Source organism: Anas acuta, chromosome 27 (genome assembly GCF_963932015.1).
Source record: "Anas acuta chromosome 27, bAnaAcu1.1, whole genome shotgun sequence".
Classification (NCBI taxonomy): Eukaryota; Metazoa; Chordata; class Aves; order Anseriformes; family Anatidae; genus Anas; species Anas acuta.
The window spans coordinates 176,452-197,189 of NC_089005.1; the positions used below are offsets into that span (position 1 = coordinate 176,452).

Below are 20,738 nucleotides of genomic sequence, written 5' to 3' on the forward strand. Positions count from 1 at the left end.
CCCAGCACGAGCACTGGATCGTCCCCGCTCCTGTGCATTCCCTGCGCCCTGAGCCGCCCATTAGGTGGGACAAGCAGGCTCAAGGCAGGAGCTTGGCACAGCGCACTGGGACCTGGCTGCGTCGTTGCGCTCTGCGCTCCCGCTGCTGGGCTGGCAGCACAGCACTTGGGGGCAGGCGCTGCATGCAGGCTCCCCAGCTGCCAGTCCCTGCCTGCGCCAGGGAGGAGACTGCCTGACAGGGGCAGGCGTCCTCCAGCCTCGCTGTGCGTGACTGTGTGTGTCTTCTCTCTCTCCCTCTAATCCCTTCACTGTGCTAGTGGGTTGTCTGTGGTGCGTGACAGCCAAAACACTCGTGCTTGTAGACGTGTGTTCATGCAGACTGTGTCCCCACGCCTATTGCCTGCCCCTCTCCTCAGACAGTCCCTGGGTCTACCTCTCTCTGTGGTGGTGCTCTTTAGCTCCTGCTGTTTTCCACAGCATGCAAAAACAGCTCAGGGACCACATTAGGAACCTGGGGGATCTTCCCTGCTGCTGTGAGAGCACAGCGCAGTCATTCACCCTTGGTGAGGCTGGGGGCTGAGGACTGGCCTCCAAAGGGATATGTCTACCTCACACCCTACAGCAGCCCTCCCAGCTCCTTCCCAGTGCCACAGTGCCTTTGGTGCAGCTCAGCTGCTCCTTGTCACTGCTTTTTGCAGCTGGGACAGCAACATCAACACCATCTCTGCCATCTGTTCCAGAGAGAGCACTCTGTTGCTGTCTTCTCTGGCACCCCCCACAAAATTTATCTTGTGGTGACTGGGCATAATGGGTGCATGTAGGACAAGTGCAGGGCACAGAAAGGGCTGGGACTGCCACATATCCAGCTGTTCCCTCCCTTTCTCTTGGCTGTGCCACCACAAATGCCTGGGAACCCCACCTCTGTCTCTCTCTGTATCTCTCCAGGATCTCACCTCAACGCCAAACCACTGAACTCCACACATGTTCTGACACCAACCTGAGAAGAGAAGAGAGGAAAACAGAGTGGAGGGGAGCAGGGCTGGCTGTACATGTTTCTATAGGCTAATGGCATGATTTCTGTACGAGACATACTTACCGTCCTACTCGCATGACTGACTGACTGCAAGACGCATGAGCTACAGTACTTACAACAGACGGAGGGGCCCCCGTCCCTGCCCCACTGCCAGCAGGAGCCCAAAGACAGCAGCACGCACGAGGGATATCCTCTCAGATCCTCTGGGAGGCGAGAGCTGGACTGGCAGCACGCAAGAGGGAAGGAGAACCCACCCTCACACGTCTGTGTGTGTCAGTGCATCCCCACGCCTGTGCTCCAGCTGCAGGAGGGAGGCTGGAGCAGCATGGCTGCTCACCGCGGAAGGAGAGGGGCTTGACCCTTGTCACCCGTGCTGCCTCTGCTGGACTCACTTCTCATCCCTCTCAGTGAGTGCTGGGGCATGGGGAGGGCAGCAGTTGGAAAGGTGTGGGAGAGGGGGGCTGCAGGGAGGCGGCTGCCCTGGGCAGAGGGGCTGGCGCAGGGCTGCCCTTCCTCTCCCCAGCACGTGCAGCGTCTCCCACCAGGGCAGGGCTCTGGGCTCGTTGCTTGTGTTGAAAGTGTAAACTGTACAGCAATCAGCCTTGTGTATATGAACCAATAAATACTATGCAAACCCCTAGGGACACTCTAGCAGTATGTAAAAAGCACTAAAAGCTCCGCTCCCAAATACCTCTTCAGGCTGCAGGACGGGCAAAGCCTTTGGAGTATGTGAGCAGCTCTGGTGAACAGAGCTGGGAGGCTACAGGAGTAAAAGGGCAGCGGACTGCCCCTGCCCTGTGCCCCTCTGCCTGAGCCTGGACCCTTCCTGGCCTGAAGATAGGGGCCCATGGGGACAGTCCCCTGGGCTGGTCCATGGTGCAAGCCCCAGTTTGTGCTGGCTTCAGCTGGGGTGAAGCTGGTAGCCTGCACTGAGGTGCTTGGGGCCCAGGGAAGAGGAGTAGTGAGACAGAGCAGGGGATGCTTGTGCCACACACAGGGTTGTGCCTAGCTCTACTCAGCACAATATCTGCTCAGGAGATGAGCCAGGAACTGGCAGGAGTCAGAAGCCTGCACTGCGCATCCTGCGCAAGGGCTTTGCAGGGTCCCCTGGCCTCCCTGCGAGGGCACAAATGAGCACAGACCCTTAACCCCATGGATGCTGACCCTCCCAGGACCAACCCCAGAAATGCGGGGGGCTGCTCCCCTGGGTGGCTGCACTTTGGCCAGGCAAAAGGCCCTGCTGCAGCAGCCCAGGCTGAGCAGCCACGCTGGGAGTCAGGGCAACACCCGGGCCAGCTGCTCTGGCAGGGGAGCAGTGACAGGCAGGGCTGCCCAGGCAATGCAGAGAGGTGCAGGAGGTTGAATCTGCTACAAAACTTGGCCCTTGGAGGACAAGATGCAGACAGTGGCAGTAGGTCCCATGTCCCCAGTTCTGTCCTTTACCTAATCAATGTGGGGGTCTGGCCTTTGTAGCACAGTGGTGTGGAGACGCCCCTGCTCTTCCTATGGAGCTGGCTGGGGGCCTGTTTTGCAGGGCCTGGGGTTGCTCTCTGTAGCCACGTGCAGAACAAGCCCAGCTCCAGCTTCAGGCCATGCAATGGTGGCCCTGGCAGGGGCCGCCTGTCTCGCAGGGCTACTGTCTTGCAGCGGGTGTGCATCTGCCAGGAAAGCCCCGGCTCCTCTGCAGTCTGGTTAAGAATCCTGGCTGCAGCAAAGCAAATGGCCCAGCTTAGCCCCGGAGAGCAGAACAACCCCTTCCCCACCCCACCCCAAAGTTGAGCCATGTAGGCAGATCCCCCATGCATCACCCTTGCTGTGTACAATAACCTACCTAGACCCACTGCGACAGCTGACTCCGTAGCATCACCGTAGAGTTGTGTTGGGTCCTGTGCTTTGGCCTCGTATACGCCTTAGGGAATGTGCTGTGCTGCAACCCTGCCCGGCACCTGCAGTGACATTGCTTTGCGCTCGGATTGCTCGTAGGGCTGGTAGAGGGAGGCTGCACCCGACATTGAGCCTAGAGAATGCTGCAGTCTGCACACTAGAAGCTTTTTAGAAGTTTTAAAAATTACTTTTATTTCCTTTTTTTAATTGTTATGGAAACAAGCCTTTTGGATCTCCCTGTCTTAGCCCTTGATGTATAGATCATTTCCCTGTACACCAGCTATCAGACTATGAATTAATAAAGAAACTAACACAGACCGCGTCTCATCTCTGCTTTTCCAAGGGTGAGGGGAAGATGGAGGCTACGGGACCTGTGGCTGGGGGGGTTCCTCTCTGCGCTCATACCCCATTGCTGGGGGGGCAGGTGGCACTCGGGGGGGCTCGCAGCTGTTTGTGCACCGCCGTTCCTGGGGGAGTCTGACGGGTGCACAAACGCCCTTGACTCCCCCCCGGCCATCCAAGCGGGTCTCGTGGCCGTCCTCCCAGTAGCCTGGTCCGGGACGGGCTGGGAAGCGGCTGCCCCCGCCCTGCCCGTGCGCTCCCCGTGCCCGCCGCCGCGGGGAGCACACGGGGGGCCGGAGGGGCCGCCCGGCCACATGGGGGCCGCGGTGCTGCCGCGCCCGGCAGCGGGGGCTCGGCGCGAGCCGCGGGTCCTGGTCCCCGGTCCCTGGTCCTGATCCCGGTCCCGCTCCCGGTCCCTACTCCCGGTCCCTGCTCCCTGTCCCGGTCCATGGTCCCGATCCCGGTCCCTGGTCCCTGGTCCCGGTCCCTGCTCCCTCTCCAGGTCCCGGTCCGGTCCCCGCTCCGGTCCCTGGTCCTGCTCCCGGTCCCGTCCCGTCCCGGTGCCGATCGCTGTCCGCCGGCCGCGGTGCTGGAAGCGGCGCTCGGCGCCCCTCGGCCGCGCGCTGTCCGGGCGCGATCCGCCTGGGCAGGGCCAATCCCGGGCTGGGACCCGCGGAGCAGCCAACGGGAGCCCGGGCCGCGGGGATCCGGCCAATGGGCGCCGGCCGCTGCAGCCGCGTGGCCAATGGGCGCCCCGTATTCTAATGGGGCTCACCTTTATCAGAGTTGCCTCTTGCCAAGCCCAAGTTGAGTGCCCGGGGCCGGGGCCTCGCCGGGCGCGGGGTCAGCCGGGGCCGCTCGCCGAGGCCGTGGCCGCCCCCGCTCAGCCCGCCCGGGGTCCCGGCGTTGCCCAGGTGCCCGCTGGCCACGCTGCGGGCCGGTAGCCCCCGGCATGGGCATGGCAGGACTGGGCTGCCCACCGCGTGCTCGGGGTTCCGGCCTCTGAGGGCTGCCCTGGTGCTGGAGACATGGACACCAACCTGCCCGGCACCTTCCTGCTCAACGGCCCCTCGCTGGGCGCCTTCCCCGAGGCCAAGGCCCCCGTCTGCCAGTACTCGGTGCAGAGCTCCTTCTACAAGCTGGGTCCCCCCGGGCTGGGCGCCCAGCTGGCTGCCGGAACCCCGCACGGCATCTCCGACATCCTCGGCCGGCCGGCGGCGACGCCGAACAGCGGCCTCCTCCCCAGCTACCCCCACGCGGGCGGATTTAATGGACTGAGCTCCCCGGGCGTCTACTATGGGCCCCAGGTGGGCGCCCTTCCCAAGGCTGCCGGCGACTACCTGCCACGGGGCCGGAGCTGCTGGGCGGAGGCGGCCCCTGAGTGGCGTGGCGGCCGGCAGTGCGGCGGCCGTAAGTACAGCGGGCCGGGGGCGGCGGGGGGCAGGCGGAGGCCGCGGGCAGCGGTGCAGCACGCTGGGGCTCGGCAGAGCCCCGTCCCGTCGGCGCTGGGGTGCGGGGCGGCCACTTGAGCCACATCATCTCCATGGCCCAGCACGAGGCACGGAGGCACGGGTGGCCACCCTGCAGGCGGCACCGGGAAGCAGAGGTTTTGGCTCGAGAGCGGGGCAGGTCCGACGGTGGGGGTTAACTCTTTGCTTAGCCCCATGGCAAGGCACGGCTGGTGAGGGCAGGCAGAGCCCGCGGCCCCTGCAGACCCCTGCCCCCGGCAGCCTCCTTGCATCAGTGCCCGGCCCAGCTCAGGCCAGGGATAGGAACTGGTGGTGCTGCCCGCCTGGTGCAGCTGGGAGGGGAGCACGGGGGGTGGGCAGGGTGGGCATTCTTGCTGGCCTGCAGGAACCCCCCCGACACACTCCCCACAGGAGCTTCTGCTGCTCAGCACCTGCAGCCACAGCCCCATTTCCCCTCTCCGGGTGCTGCTTTTGGCTCCCCAGGGTCAGGCAGCTCAGCTGCCTGCTCTTGGCATGGCGATGAGCCGACCCCCTTGTGCTGCCTTCCCATCGCGCACCCAGCGAGGTGCAGGGCATGGGCATGGCGCTCCTGGTGCTGTGCAGCTCTGAGGTCGGGCACTGCTCCTAACAACTGTTCCCTCCTCAGCTCAGCAGAACAGCCCCGTTCTGGAGCTGCAGGTGCAAAGCCTGCCTCTGGCTCTGCACAGAGGGCCACACAGCCCTCCCAGCATGGGGCTGAAGCCTTGAAGCCGGGACACGGTTTGAATTTGGAGTGGGGACTCTGTGGTCGCTGAGGCTGGGGGCATGCAGGCACGGTGTCCAGGAAGGGCAAACTGCCCAGAGCTAAGCACCACGGGGAGCCCAGGCACTCAGCCACCTCCCTCCTCTCCTGCAGCCCCCGCTCACCTGGCCGACAGCCTGCACAAGAAGAAGCACACACGCCCGACCTTCACAGGGCACCAGATCTTTGCTCTGGAGAAGACTTTTGAGCAGACCAAATACCTGGCGGGGCCCGAGCGGGCACGGCTGGCGTATTCCCTCGGCATGACGGAGTCCCAGGTGAAGGTGAGCGTGGGTCCTGTGGGGCGCGTGGCACGGGGGCACGGCAGGGTGGCCACTAACAGAGCCGGTCCCATGGGGCGGCAGGTTTGGTTCCAGAACCGACGCACCAAATGGAGGAAGAAGAGTGCCCTGGAGCCCTCCTCATCCTCACAGCGGGCGGGGGGCTCTGGCGGAGAGCGGGCAGCCTCTGAGACTGAGGACGACGAGTATAACAAGCCGCTGGACCCCGATTCGGACGATGAGAAGATCCGGCTGCTGCTGAGGAAGCACCGCGCGGCCTTCTCGGTGCTGGGCTTGGGGACGCACAGCGGCTGAGCATAGCCATGCCAGCACCACCAGCCTCCGGGGCCATGGGGGACCCAGCCCGGCCACCTGCTCCGTGCCCATTCAGGCACCTGGCTGTGGGGAGGGGGCACAGCTGCCCCCCGCCCCAGCAGCTCCTGCCTGGGGCTCCTGACTCTGGGTTGGTTGCAGCAGGCACGGGCGGCAGCGGGCACAGCTGTGCCAGCAGCACCGATGAAATTAAGGCCCCGGCCCCAGCCCCAGCCACGTCCCAGCGCTGGCTTCATGGGTGTGTGGTCTGGGGATGCCCTCGCGAGGCTGGGCTGGGGAGGGGCTGGGACTGGGGTGGGAAGGGTCCATGTGCCAGGCAGGGGAAGGGGCTGTGGCTGGGTATCATGCATGGGGACAGGAAGGCAGTGGGGTAGCCCTGGGGACATTTTGCAGGGTTTCTGCCTGCTTGGGCATGCATTTCCAGCAAGAGGTGCTGGTTCAAAAGTCACTTGTTAGGGCCTCTCGTTGGAACCTATTAGCAGCAAATAAATATCATTTATCTTAACGGTGTGAGTGAGAACCCATTCACCTGTCAGGGCTGCAGGATTGATGCCGTGTCAATAGCACCGACGTGTTTGCTGCCAACCTGGCGCACCCCCCCCGTGCTGCGCCCAGCCTGCTGCTGCCTCGGGGCTGCATGCATGTGGGGACCGTGCGCCCCCCCCACACCCCTTCTCCCTGGGGCTCGGCCCCTTCTCACTGACGGTGGGTGCCACACGAGGCCAGCAGCCCCCCGCTGTCCACGATGCCCAAGGGGCTCCCGCTGGCACGGGCACCCTGCTGGGGCCCGGCAGGCTGGTCGGTTGATCAGCCAAGAGCCAGCAAAATGCCAGCCGGGTATGAGCAAACAGAGCTGCTGTGTCCCGGGAGGAAATCGATAGGAGATAAGGTGCTGCCTGCACCGTCCGGCCATTAGCAGTGTGGCACGGAGGTGCTGCAACCCAAGGTACCCGCCCTGTGGCAGCAGGCAGTGCCGGTGGCTGAGCCCCCCTGAAGCCCCCACAGCACCGTGGCTCTGCGGCAGCCCCCAGCATCCCCCACAAGGCATGGGGCTGCAGGCAGTCACCGCACTCCTGCCTGCATGGCCCTGAGGCCCGTGTTTGGCTTTGGGCCCTCTCAGCCCCCTCACTTTCACCACGTGCTGGGCTCTGCAAGGAGCCCCGACTGCTCTGCAGCCATTCCTGGGGGCTTGGGGGAGGATGAGCCCCCCCTCACCAGCCCCTGGGAAGTGTGTGGGGGGGGTGTGGGGTGGGACATAGCCCTTCCCCCGGCCACGCAGCCCCTTTGGTGCCGTGATGGGCCGGGGGGGCTCCATGGGACGTGGGTTCCCCCAGCCGCACTGCGTGTGCACCGCGCACCCCCCGGGGCAGCGCTGCGGCACCGCCACCATCCCTGCACGGAGCCGGCGCTCGGCAGGAGCAGGCTCCGCACGGACGAAGTGCGGGGCTGCTGTTGAGATATTTTTTTGACATTTTCTAAGCTGCCCAGCGTGGCTGACAATTTTTAATGTACTAACTGCCTGGTCCAGTGAGCTGATTAATTGGTGCTGTGGAGATCAATACAAAACAGAAAATTAAAACAATTTTAAAGTGATTAAGTAGTTTAACACCTGTCTGATGCCACGTCAGGACCGGGAGACAAATAAAGCAGGTGGCAAAGGGCCTGCTGCAGCCGAGGAGAGAGACAAATCACAGCCACAGCCTGCCTGCCCCGTGCAGCTGGACGGGGCCGCAGGGCACCGCTCAGCCGGGGCCGCGGGGGCTGCCAGCACCGGCACACGGCTCCGCTCACCCGCTGGGGCCGCTCGCAGCCACGCACGGCCCCCACGGGCACCGGGGGCTCGGCAGGACCTGGCCCGTGGTGCAGGCGAGCGCCGGCACCCCCAGGGCCCACTCGTGGCCCTGGCTGGGGCCTGCTGTGGGGCCGGGCTTGGCGCCGAGCGGCACTCGGCCGCTGCTCAGGGGCGTGCGGCTGCGAGCGCGGGCAGGGCGGCCTGGCAGGCAGATGGATGGCAGCTCCGCTTCAATTCCGCATCCCTTTTCTCCCAGACAAACCCCGTCGGATTTTCATAAATCAAAGCGCCACACTGTTTAATAAAAATTTATTGACTTACAAGTGATTATTTATCAAAAGGCCATTAATAGCGGCTCCGGGAATGATGTGCTACTGGGTGGTGCGGGGAGACTAATAGCAAATCAATGCCAGCATCCGGGCAGAATGCATATGAGGGCCCCCAGCCCCAGCGGGCTGCATGGCTGCTGCAGCCAGAGCCGGCAGCCCCTACCCCGTGGGCCGCCCGGCGCTCCCCCTGGTTATTTATTGCTTACAAATGAAATGATCGATACTTTTAATCTAGAGCTAAATTTATTAACTTTCCCATCGGAGAGAGACATATTGACTGGGGGCATGGGGAGGGGGAGCCGAGGCAAGATGGATGCGTGCCTCCTAACCTGTCCGGCCGTGCAGCAGCCTGGCCGCGGGGATGGCCGCAAGCACGGCAGTGGCTGGAGGCAGCTGGGGGCTGCGAGCTGGGGCAGGAGACCTGTGGGCACCTGCAGCCAGGTGCCAGCACGCAGGGGCTGCTGCAGGCGCTGGAGCACAGCCCCTGCCGGTGCACGCAGCGGTGGCTGCACAGCCAGAGCCGGTGCCTGACTTGGAGAGGACAGGAAGAGTGCAGGTGGGTGCATGGGAGCGGGCTGCTGGCTGGGGAAAGGCGAAGGAAAGCCCTGAGACCTTGCCCAGGTGGGGGCAGGCTGGGCAGCGATGTGCTGAGCCCAGTGCAGCTCAGCCCAGGGGCACCCAGAGAGCACAGTGCAGCCCGGAGCCTGCAGCGCTCTGGGTCTCGTGCACGCTCCAGAGTCGCTCAGGCCAGGGCACGGTGCTGGGGTTTGGGCCAAGTGGGCCCTGGGGCAGGGAAAAGCTTTGCGAGCCCTGGGGCCAGAGCAGCAGCACTCATCTGGGCAGGGCTGGGGCTGGTCAGAGGCTACCATGGCAGCCACGAGGCCGGCAGCAACCTTTTGGGCATGGATCTGACTCTAGCAGGAACCGGAGCAAATACAGATAGCGAAGTGTTGTGGTTAAATGGTACAGGAGAGTGCTACAGGACAGCACAGCCCCCCTTGGGAACCGAAGCGTTAGCTCCCCCAGCATGTATGTTATAGCCACCAGTTCTCATACATCTAAAAGTTGGTGATCAAACACTGCCTGCCAACAAAAACTGACAAGAAAGGTTACTTTCTTTATTTATTTCTTTTTAAGTAGCAAAGCAATAGCCCCATCAGCTAAGAAATACGGATGGAGGACTGGTGAACGGCTGCTAAGGGTGAGTCTGGTAAACTAAACTACTGGTGAATAGCTCCTTACCACCACTATGAACTCCTGCAGGAGCGGCCTCAGGTACCTATTAGCAAGCTGTTACCTTGTCTTCCTTTGGTAGTACAAGAGCAAAAGCAATTAATTTCAACCCTGTAGATGCTGCTAACTGTCCACTGCTTGGCTTCAGCTGCTTTTGTTTTAATATCTTTGGTGGAAATGGAAATAAACCAGACTTTCTTCATTTTATTTTTTTCTTCCCTTACACCAGTTGCCATATCTGACTTTAGACAGAAGAGAATATGAAATTGGGGCAATAATGAAAAGCCTGGGGCCAATAAAGGTATCTCCATCAGCAAATGAGAAGAGTGTGGTTTCTACTGGTGATGCTGGTGTTAATGGGGATCATGTGTAACAGATCACTGATAACTGAACCCCACGTTTATTCATGGACTGTGTCTGTGTGCATGTTTATGCAGGATCATGTTTTGATCACTGCAAGAAGCAAAGGTGAATCCGTTTGGTACAGAAATATTTCCCGTAATTACATTTTAATAGATCATATGCTGTTAAGTGTAGTTTTACATCATTGGAAGAAGGACTGTCTCCTCTCAGGTATTGTACTGAGAAGATTTTATGATATCTGTGCATAAGTTCATGGTCCTAGGACAGCTGAAAAATAGCACATGGGGGAAAGTAGGGTTTCTCTTATGGGGACACCCCGTGCTTCAGGCATACCCTGCTTGCACAGGTCAAGATCCCCTAACTGACCCAAAATAATAGTTTCAAACACAGTAACAACACAAAGCTGGAAGGTGGCACACAACTGAGTAACGGGAGGGTGTGCACAGTATGTTTCGGGAAAGGTTAGGGGAATTCGCGTTTCTTTCTCTTGCTTTCTTTTCTCTGCCTCTTTCTTGATATAAAAACAAGCAGAAAGGAAACTACCTTGAATCCATAGAGGGAGCTTGTTCAGAGAAACTTTTATTTAAGGACTCTCACCAGGCTGTCCTGACCTGCAAGGCGTCAGCTGCCCTTGCTCAGCAACCGCCCCTCAGGGCGCAAAGGAGGATTTTGAGATCACCTCCTCTAATGCTCTAGCAACTGCAAGTGGGCTTCTGGGGGTAGCAGTGAAACAGCGTGTAAGAGCAGGCAGAGCACCCAACTAAAGTGCTAAAGTTTGTAGGACCATACGGATAACTGGAAAGTACACAGGATAAATGCTCAAATACTAGTTGCTTTACTGAATAATACACTCACGGAGCTGGAAAGGGTACCACCTCCAGAACAAGATTTCTACTTCCTTGCAACAAACCAAATCTATAAACGTGCAAGTTGGTGCACATCACGACCAGATCTCAACATCTTCCTTGGGAGACGTTTGAAAGGGGATCTCCTGCCCCAGCTAGGGAGCCTCCTGCCCACCCTGGGCTCCCACCACAGCACACACAGATTTATTAGGAGCCTGCATCAGCAACAACTGCCTGGCGGCTTGTAGGGGACAGATGGAGGCTTCCAAGGAGGATGATCCTCACCGCTGGAGCAACCCCAGCAAACAGGCTGTTACTCAGATGCTGAAGAAGCAGTGGTCAGGTAATGGCAGGAGGGTAGCAAAAGGAAGAGGAAAGGTTTCTCCTTGTGAAGGTAAAGCTGGAAATGGTGAGACCACATATTGGTTCCATGGGTTTTGTGCCATGGACAGGAGAGGCACAGGCTCATAAGAACCGTTTGGTTGTCAAGGCAGCTAATCTCAGTGCAGCTCACCAGTTTCTGTGCTGTGGGAGACTTGTGACTGACACATGCACATCAACACACCAGCCCTCCCCCGAGCCTGTGAACACCACATGGAAGCATATGACACCAGAAGTGTTTCATTTAATATTGCCCCTGCAAGGGGCTTCACTGTAACAGTAACAAGAAGGCATCTTTGCCAAGAGCTGCCAGGGCGAGAAGACTCTGGGCAATAACAGTGCCCCCGGGAAAAAGCCAGAGAATTAACAAGCAAGTCCAAGCAGCTCTGGAGCAGCCAAAGTCCAAACACAGAGAGCTGCTTCAGACAAGCCCTGGCTCGTGCTGGAGGCAGAGGGCTCTGACCGGGCCCAGTATCAGTGCTGGAGGCAGAGGGCTCAGGAGCGGCTCCGGTCTTCATGGTTGCCTACAATCATTTTGCTGTAGAGTTTCTGTTGCTCCTCCTTGAACGTATCTTTCACCTTCTCCCTCTTCAGACCTCCATCCCTGTGAAGAGAGTCATACGCTCAGTGGAGCTACAGGTGTGCACTGACACCTCCGTTGGGGCTTCTCAGAGCAGCAGGTCCCACACCGGCCGGACAGCTGCACTTGTACCTCGGGCTGCCAAGACACACTGCAGGCTGACTGTCCCCAAGGGGAGTTTCTTTCACACCTTGCTTTGCCAGGAGTGGCACCCATGGCGCTGCACAGGGCTCTACATGGCAGCTCTTGTCAGTGTGAGGTGCTCTGAAACCAGCACAGCGCCTGCAGAGGCCCTCCACCTCTGAGGCTCTGACGATCTTAGTGCCTGACAAGAGAGGTTCTCAAGATCCACCTGTTTTGCTAGCAGCATCAAGAAGAACAAGGGCATCTAAGTGCAAGCCAGAATCATAGAATGAAGCTCTGGTGACCAGCACACACAGAAGAAGGAAAGATTTGGGTCCTGACTACAGAGCAGCAGTTTTGGAGATGTATCTCCATTTCTCCATAGGCCTTATCTGCCCAATGCAAGAAACGAACGTAGCTCTGCAGCCCACACACACTTACCAGGACCCAGGAGCAAGGAACCCTAGCACCAGGAAGAGAAAAGCCTGCCTGGACTCACCAGAGCAGATCCACAAGGCCTCCCTGCCTGGCAATGGCTGACTTCACTCGATTGGCAAACTGGACAGCGTCCTCTTCAGGCTGTGGGAAAATGACACCATGCAGCAGAAGAAAAGGGCAGCCCTGCAGTGGATCGGGTAGGGCAGGCTCAGCTTACTTACCTGCCTGGTCATCGGGGGCAAGTACCAGACACTGCAGACAATGGCCCAGCTGGTCATCATCCTGAGGAGGTAGGTTACCATGCCGTATTTGCTGCTGTTCCAAAAGGCATCTCCAAACTGTGGATCGTACTACAGAGGCAGTTCATGAAAGTCAGGCAGAGGATGTGCCCTCCCTGAGGCTCCGAGTTCTCCCCAAAGCCCAGCTGTAGGCCAGCCCTCCCCAGCGCACCACATGAAGTAACTTGTGTCCCCACGCCCTCAGACCAGGCTGCTGACCCATCAGTGCCAAGTCTGAGCCACTATGACCCAGCTCTCATGCAGAGGGCTACTTCTGCTGTAAGAATGTTTGCTTTCTCATACCTTGATGGCTACAGGGTAAACTGTGGCCCCAATTTCAAAGCTCCCCTTTTTGAACATCATCACAGACGTGTTGTTGATGCAGGTTCCTGTTAAAGGCAAGCACAATCTTCTCAACTTCCCCTTGCAAAGTCAGTTCAGGGGTCTAAGCTATACACCTACAGGCATCCAGCAGCTGACCCCTAACACTCACTCCAAACCCTGCTCTCTGGGTGCACAGGAGGTGCAGCATCACTAAGACATCATATATGACTTCTGCATTCCGGGCTCAGTTCTAAAATTATAATGCTCCTTTTGCCTCACTGAAGGCTCTCAAGGCCCTTGGCTGCACAAGCAAGGAAGTCACATAACCAGGGTGCTGTCCCCGCACGCCCTCTCCACCAGGGGCTTCTCTCCATGACTCACCTTCTGGAAAGATAAGAATAGGCAGTTTGCTCTTGTCCTGGACGTGCTCTGTAAGCCTAAACAGAAGAGTGTCACCAATTAGCACATGGCACAGGGGCTGTCCTAGCAACCCATACAGCACACAGCGCTTATCCTTCAGTCACCGAGGACTATCTGGATGCCAGTGACACTGCCACACTCTCCCAACACCCACGAGGAGAGGCACTGTCCTCACCCAAGGGAAGAGGGCAGCCCCCTGCCTTTCCCAGCCTCCAGACCTCTCCCTGCAGCTAGCAACTGTCACACCTTTTGGCGACGAGGTGACGGTCTTTGACCTCTGAGCGTTCAAACCAGACGTGGGGGCAAGCCTTCACCATGGCTCTCTGTATCACACCCATCAGCCCGCCGTGGATTTGACCCACCTGAACAGCATGAGAAGACACAAGTTACAAGACCTGGGCACACTTGAAGGCCAAGGCAGCTCCTACAGCTTCACAGCCAAGCTGAGGTTCATCTTTCCACCCCTGTCCCGGTAAGGCTGAGAGGCTCTGACTGGAAAGATGCGGCAAGCCCCAGGGTGGCCAAGCTGAGGATGTAGCTTGCTCTTCCATAAAGAGCAAAGCCAAGAACTCTCCTTGCAAAGCAGTGGCCAGAATGCCTTGGTGCTCTGAATTCCAGGCAAACTTGCTGGAAAGCAACGCAACAGGGTATCAGTGCACAGGGTCTGAGAGTTCATGCAGTTCTGCGTGTGCAAAAGCCTCTTTCTGCCCACAACTTGCCCCATGCAATATACTTGCTGCTCCAAAAATACATCTGGCCAGGCCTCAGCAGGCAGAGCTGGGGCACAGACCTTACCATTGCATAGTAGCCATCGCTGGCAAGGATGATCACGTCAATGGGGGATGTGTGATTGGCCACGCAGATGCCTCCGTTTCGGGGTCTGTTTTCTCTAAATGCAAAACAAAGACACAGATGAGGGCAGAGGAACAAAGAGGGAGGCCTGCAAGAGGCACAGCACGGAGCGGCTGGAGGGGAAGGACGGTCTGCAGCAGGCAGCGCTTCCTTACCGGTCGTGGTAGGTGATGATGGCTGTGAGGGCACGCACGCAGATCCGGTAGCACATCAGGTGGACGTGCTTGCTGAGGAACTCTTTACACCTGCGGCCCAGAACAGAAACTATCACCCCCAGCTCCCTGTGATGGTGCCACTTGGCCCAGCTGGCTCAGGCCATGAGATCCAACTGCAGAAACATATCTCCCGCTGGGGTTTGCTGTCAGCTTATGACCACTGACTGATAATGCCCAAGAAGCACGCTTAGGCCTTCGTTCTCTTCTGGTTTTATTCTGTTCAGAGCCCAGGGCTGAGAGACCCACCAAGGGGCTTAATGTTCGTATTTAGGTCCTTTGTTTAAAATTACAGCGTGTCTGTTCCTGACAGGCTACAGATGCCAGGACTCTGCGCCTCGCCTGCAGCAGGCAGAACAGCCAGGCCTTTCAAGAAACATTCTGGATCACTGGGTCTCAAATGGCCCACGGAGCTGCCCCATCCCTTCTTCTCTCCAAGACCAACTCACCTTCCATTTGGCAAATATCCCACGACTGTAGTGCCAGTCACCAACAAACTGATGCCAGTAAACGCCAGGGCTATCCTGCAGAAAGAGGGAAGTTGCATGCTAGCAAAGCCAGGCCACAGGCCCTGCACAGCACCTGCCCGTCCCTCCTGATCGTGCTGACCAGGGTCCACGGGACTTGAGGACCAGCTGCACCTGCTGCAGCAGCGACAGCCCGCAGCACCACCTCACGGGCACGCTGCGCAGCAGCACTCACCTGAGGGGCAGCAGGAAGCAGTAGCGGATGAGAACACCCAGTCCCCAGAGAACAGTGAGGCGCAGGCTGATGTAATGGAAGTTGTAGTTGGTCCTGCTGAGCAGATTCCAGGACTCCAGCTCTTCAGCTGAAAACCTCTTGGTCACTTCATCATCCATGATGGTCTCGATGCCTTTGCGGCAGAAATAGAAGATATCTGAGAGCTCAAACTCAGGGGTGTCCAGGGCTTTGCCACTGCCACTCCGGCGGATCTCCTTGATCTCCTCTTCCAGAGATGTTGGCTCTTTCGCAATGATACCTGTAAGAGGCCACGGGCAGCTGAGCAAAGCTCAAAGACAGCTGAGAGCCAGGGTTTCCCTTCCCTCCTCCAGCCCAGCCAGGAACAAACCAGTCCTCCCAGCTACCTAGACATGAAGCAAGCTCTAGGTGCCTCATGCACCTGATCTCTCCACAGCCACCCCGCTGCTCCACCTGCAGGGAGAGGGTTTCCCACCCTACCTCGGCTGCTCACAGACACATTTACCACAGCTCCCATACAGAAATTTGAACTTGGTGTGTACCCACGCGGGGCACGATCTTACCATTGACATAGGGCTTGTATAACGGGTGGTTCTTCTCCTTGGCACCACGCTCTATTCTCAGGGTTGCCCACTGCAAGAGACACACATGGCATTCAAGACTGCCAAAGCCTGCAGCTCCCCTTCAGAATGCCCGTTTTCCAGTTGGCTTTCAGGGAAGACCACAGGTAAGGGGAAAAGAGGAGATGAAGGCAGAAGGCTTCTGTACAGAACTGAATGAGAGTCATGAACACGCAACCGAACTGAGGGAGAAGCAGAGACTGGGGTGGGAAGAAAGTTCCCAGAGCAGATATTTGTCTGCAGTGGGGCAAGAGGACTGCTGGGGAGGTGAGCAGCACCTAGGAAAGCCTTAACATGCACACACGAGCGTGCCATTCTACACAGCAGAGCCCCAGCAAAGAGTGAGCACCAGCAGATGGAAGAGTGCTCAGTGGTGAGATGGCACAGCAGGATTTTCTGCAGCCCCCGTCCTGCAGGCTCTGCCGTAGCTTGCACGTGGCTGCCACTGCCCAGCCTCCAGGGGGCCCTGCAGCCCGCAGGCCCTCGTGCTGGGGCAGGACGTGGCAGGGCTCCGGAAGCAGGTCACGGGACTGGCACTATTTTCCAGTCCTGATTTCCTCCAAACTCAAAGCAGACAACGTGTTTTCAGGTTGCTGCTGTACACATCAGGCCAGTCGCACGAGGGCAGGAGATCCTTGCCTCCCTCCCCAGTTCAGCTATCACCTGCTACTGCTTCTCAGGCCAAAAGAGCAGCAGCAGACACCTCAGACAGTGCTCCCGCAGCCACATCCCATGCCCAGACTGCTTGGCACCCACGGAAATCTCTTTTCTCAGCTGCTTCTCAAGGGAACCAGGAAAAACTGCAGGCTGGATTTCTGACCGGCCCTCCTGCCTGCCCTCCAAGTACCCAGCCCAGTGTCACTCCTGCATTAGACAAGCCTGGGAGAAGCTCACGAAGGCAAACTTGTGCAACGTGCTCATTGCTCCAAGGTAGCTGCTCCGTCAGGGACCTGTGAAGGAGCAGAAGCTGCTGGGAACTGTATGGTTCCCAGCCTCAGCCCCAACACCACCAGATGAGAGGCAGTGATGCGGGAATACTAATTGTGGGTGAGGAGTCTAGCTCATTCAGCAGCTTCCTCTGCCGGCAGAAGGAACTGCAGGACTGCAGAAGATTGCCCAGAAGCTGCCATCCCAGAAGTCAGAAGAGGAGCTCTGACCCAGCAGGAGCTGGGAAGCCTGAGAAGGCGCTCCTGGCCAGCCCAGCACATCTCCCTCTGGATAGAGACCGTGGTGGCAGAAAACCCAGACGGACACCCAGGGAGCACCAGGCAAGTCCCCTCAGCACCAGCTCAGGTGTGTGGCTGCCATCCCAGGCCCCAGCACCCTGGGTGGGCCCCGCAGGTTGCCGGACTCAGGTTTGCAACACTGGCCTTGAGAGTCCGGAAAATATTTCTTGTGAATAACGCTCCCCAGGCGTACACATCCCAGTGACCAGCCCCAGTCGCTGAGTTTTCCATCAATCTGTGGGCAGTTCTGCCAGAGTGCTCTTCTCTCCCACTACAAAGATCCTTTGATAAAAGCTGAAGTAGATTTCAAAGTCTTTTCAGAAAAACAGTTTCAAAATTGAACACCAAAACATGCGTTGAGAGTAAATGTTCCAGAACTGAATTAAAGAAAGGAAAGGAGAAAATAAAATAATAATAAAAAAAAAAAGGCCAGTGAAATGTTCCATTTTGGATAAAACAAAACTCTTCTGTATTTTTTCTCTCAGTTCAGTCACTAAGTTTGAAGCCAGGCTTTCAGACAGCTGTGTTAATGCAGCCCTGCACAACGCCCTGGGACTCCCACTCACGCACAGGGCTGCCCTCCCAAGTCCAGAGATCGTCCCAGGAGCAATCAGCCCTGCTCAGGCAGCAGCAGCACCACCAAACACTGCAGAGGTCTGAACTACACATGTAAGAGTCTGAAACTTCCCTGCTAAGCACAAGACAACCCTCTTCCTTTTCCCTGGGCTGGCAGCGTGGGGTGGTTTGGGTTTTATCTATTGGGAGTTTGACAAAAATTCTGGGTTCATCAGGGACTTGATTCAAGGAGAGGTTCTGGGTAAGATAGCTCAGAAAATAGGTCTGCAAAGGCAGGCAGGGAAACAGCATAACCCCACGCTGGAAAATTCCACTTGGCTTCTTGGTGTCCAGAGGGGCAGTGAGGGTTGCTGGGTGTCCTCAGGCTGCAGGTACAAATGTGGCTGCTGGGCTTGGCAGATAAGCAGGCGGCGCCCCAGGACAGAAAGGTCTTGAAAGTTCTGGGTTCTGGCCCCAGGACAGAAAGGTCTTGAAAGTTCTGGGTTCTGGCCACAGACTGCTCAGGGTTCACAGCACACAAAGTCCCGCCTCGCTGCCTTTGCTTCATCCAAATGTACCAGAGATAAGCAGCCCACTGCCTGCAGCCCCGTCCCTCCCCACCATGCCCTACACCCCTTTTGGCTTCCTTCCACATCAAACTGCAGCAGCGCCCAGCCTCGTCTGGGACGTTAACCCTTCCGAGCACACGCCTCCTCCCAGCACATCTGCAGCTGCACAGGACGGCGGCACTATCTGCATACCGACTGCCTGCGCTGTCCTGCCCTACTACTTGTCTGAAGACTTCGTGGCTTAATTACAGGAAAAAAAAAGACCAGCCCGTGATCATTAGTCCAATAAATTGTGTTTGGCTGAGATGACTCCTGCGGGTCAGCTGGCAGCAGTGCGTCACCAGCAAACCAACCTCCCGCCCCAGCCACCTTCGGTGTTCTGCTGAGGGGCAAAAGCCTCTCCTCCCAGCACAACTGTGCTTGACGAGACCCCTGTAATTGCCCTCCAACACTCAAAATGTTGAGAACATGACTTACCTGAAAAATCTTTAATAATGTTTTCATGTAAACCTTGCGGATGCCAAAGGAGACTCCAAAAATTGCTGGCACAATGATGAAAACCAGAAGCAGAGTGAAGAGGACAGTTATGGAAATCCCCAAGAGATTAACGACCAGGCTGTCAAAGGGGAGCAGGAGGAACATGGTGAAGGGCCTAAGCAAGGCTGGTGCCCTGCGCCCCCACAGCCAGGCAGAAAGGCTGCCCACAGCAGTTAACCAGTCCTGCTATTATTCAGCAAAAGTCTTACACATGTACCGAGTCCGCAGCTGCTCACAGACCCCATTCCAAAGTTCACATCTTTTTTGGGCTCTGCAAGAGAGGGAATGCAACAGGATCAGGGAGAGCGGTTGGGAAAACAAGCAAACAGACTGCCAGGAGCCCCGGTGAGTCCAAACAGTGCAGGCTGAGGAGCTCAAAGGAGATGTAGCATACGAGCAAGTTCCTCCATGGGTCTGCAGCAAGTACTGGCGTGAAGCTGTGTGAACGGATCTCCCAAGGTGCTGCTGAGCAAGTTCCACTGTGGGGCAGCTTGTGAAGACGCCAGCAGTAGAATTCCCCTCTGGCTGCCGAGAGCGTACGGTATCTCCTCACGGGGACAAGGTGGAGTCCATCCCTGAGTCTGCATTGGAGGAGATCGAGGGAGGTGGCACTTGCAGGAGCCTACTGAGCGTGGAGCTATTGCTGTTCTTTCCGCGAGGACGCAGGCACTGGCTCAGACCCTTGCATGACGCCTGTAACAAGTTTAATTCCAGAGGCCCTGCGCATCCACTCACATTGAAGGGTCGTAACAGACTCAAATGAAGCTTGTGTCCCTGGAAAACTCTTCAAACAGCGAGTTGGCTTCTTGGCAGACCAGGCACTCGCATGTCACCAGCACTAGCAGAGGAAAGAGAAACCGAAGTCAGGCAAGCCGCACAACTCCGAGAGACATCAACATGGAGAGGGTGGCGGGAGGCCAGGCACAGCGGGCTCTGAGCTGTCAGAGGCAGGGCTCAGGCTGAGGACACCTCACCCCGAGCAGCTCCTCGGGCACAGCGGACTCAGGCCGCCACTCCAGCTACTGCCTGGCACCGCCACTGATGTGTGTGCTGCACCTTCCTCCCATCCAAAGCCCAGCCTGAGCAGCTGCTAGAACCACCCTCAGAGCGCAGGATGTCAGCAGGCTCCGTAAGCAGCTCCCAAATACAGGAAAGGAGCCAATGGAGTGACAGAGGATTCCACGGAGCGCCAGCGACCTTACCGCCCCTCTCATGTCGCAGGAATCCCAGAGCAGGGAGCCAGCCGGGCCCCAGCTTCCTGGGCAGGAATCACTTCCTCTGCTCCCATACACAGGTTCCTGGGGCGCGGCTCCCCCCCTGCTGCCTCACGGACAGTTCATGGCAGGAACTTAGCCCAAGGCAAGAATTACTGCGGATGATTAGCCACAGCGGAACGCGCTGGGGCACGGGGACCAGGCAAAGGTCAACACCCGGCAGCAGGGCTCTCGGCAGGCGATGCCCCTGGCGCAGCGGGCACGTGGGAGGCCAACGCCGGCTGCTGGGAAGAGCCCAGGGGAGAACGCCCGGGGGACGCTGCCCTCGCCTGCCACCGGAGGGCACGGGCCTGGGCCCGAGGACGGGCACTTGGGAAGCGCAGGGGGGCAGGGGCCGGGCAGGGGCCGGGCAGGGGCCGGGCGGCCCCTCCGCTGCCCTCTGTTCCCCCGGGGAACGGAGCAGCCCCGCCCCGGCCCCAGGCACGCGGTGCCCGTTCCGTACCGTACCGGCGGCTCCCCGGGGCGGGCAGCCCCGCCCCCCGCCGCCCCCCGTTCGGCCACGGCCTCTGGGCCCACCCCGTACGGAGCCGGGGGCGGACGGCGCCTCACCCTTAACCCTTACCGGGGCCGGGAGCGGGGCCGGGAGCGGGGCCGGGCCGGGCCTCCCCTCCCCACACGCGGGGGCGCTGCGGCGCGGCCCGGAGCGGGCGTGGAGGCCGCGCTGCTGCCGGTTAACGGTCACAACGGCCCGCGGCCGGGCCTGGCCCCGCGCTACCGCCCCGCCCCGCCCCGCCCGCAGCGGGACCGGGCCCGAACCGAACCCAACGGACCCGGACGGACCCGCTCCGAGCCCCCCCCCCCTCCAACCCCGCTGGGCACCCACCTGCCGCCGCCGCCGCCGCCGCCGGGCCCGGCCCCGCCCCCGCCACGTGCCGTGCGCGCCCCCGCCCCGCGCGATGACGCCACCGCGGGGCCGCGCACGCCGCCGGGCCCGCCCCGCCCCG

At 59.1% G+C, this 20,738-nt stretch overlaps 3 protein-coding genes across 15 annotated transcripts in view; 2 read left to right on the plus strand and 1 right to left on the minus strand.

Moving 5' to 3' along the window:
- Positions 1–3,234, plus strand: part of ANK1 (ankyrin 1) — a 67,132-nt gene extending 63,898 nt beyond the window's left edge. For all 12 annotated transcript variants that reach the window (XM_068662147.1, XM_068662144.1, XM_068662145.1 and 9 more), the window contains one exon: positions 946–3,234. Coding sequence is in view for 4 of the 12 variants with exons in the window: in XM_068662144.1 (XP_068518245.1) it covers positions 946–972 (27 nt within the window). In the remaining 8 variants the exon portion in view is untranslated. The remainder of the gene's footprint in view (positions 1–945) is intronic.
- An 840-nt stretch (positions 3,235–4,074) lies between these two features.
- Positions 4,075–6,765, plus strand: NKX6-3 (NK6 homeobox 3). The gene is made up of 3 exons (XM_068662043.1): positions 4,075–4,669; positions 5,624–5,793; positions 5,875–6,765. Exons 1-3 carry the CDS (start codon positions 4,288–4,290, stop codon positions 6,103–6,105), a joined length of 783 nt encoding a protein of 260 aa, XP_068518144.1. The 5' UTR covers positions 4,075–4,287; the 3' UTR covers positions 6,106–6,765.
- Positions 6,766–11,290: 4,525 nt separating this feature from the next.
- GPAT4 (glycerol-3-phosphate acyltransferase 4) lies at positions 11,291–20,688 on the minus strand. 2 transcript variants are annotated; one of them, XM_068662038.1, is made up of 13 exons: positions 20,618–20,688; positions 18,461–19,358; positions 15,577–15,646; positions 14,996–15,293; positions 14,743–14,817; positions 14,237–14,326; positions 14,025–14,118; positions 13,476–13,591; positions 13,191–13,246; positions 12,789–12,874; positions 12,429–12,557; positions 12,269–12,348; positions 11,291–11,670 (listed from the first exon to the last, which is right to left on the minus strand). In XM_068662038.1, the coding sequence occupies exons 2-13, from the start codon at positions 18,623–18,625 to the stop codon at positions 11,562–11,564; spliced, it is 1,368 nt and encodes a 455-aa protein (XP_068518139.1). In that variant the 5' UTR covers positions 18,626–19,358; positions 20,618–20,688; the 3' UTR covers positions 11,291–11,561. The 2 variants fall into 2 exon arrangements, with proteins under 2 accessions (XP_068518139.1, XP_068518140.1); XM_068662039.1 differs by lacking the exon at positions 20,618–20,688 and adding an exon at positions 19,723–20,299.
- Positions 20,689–20,738: the final 50 nt, after the last annotated feature.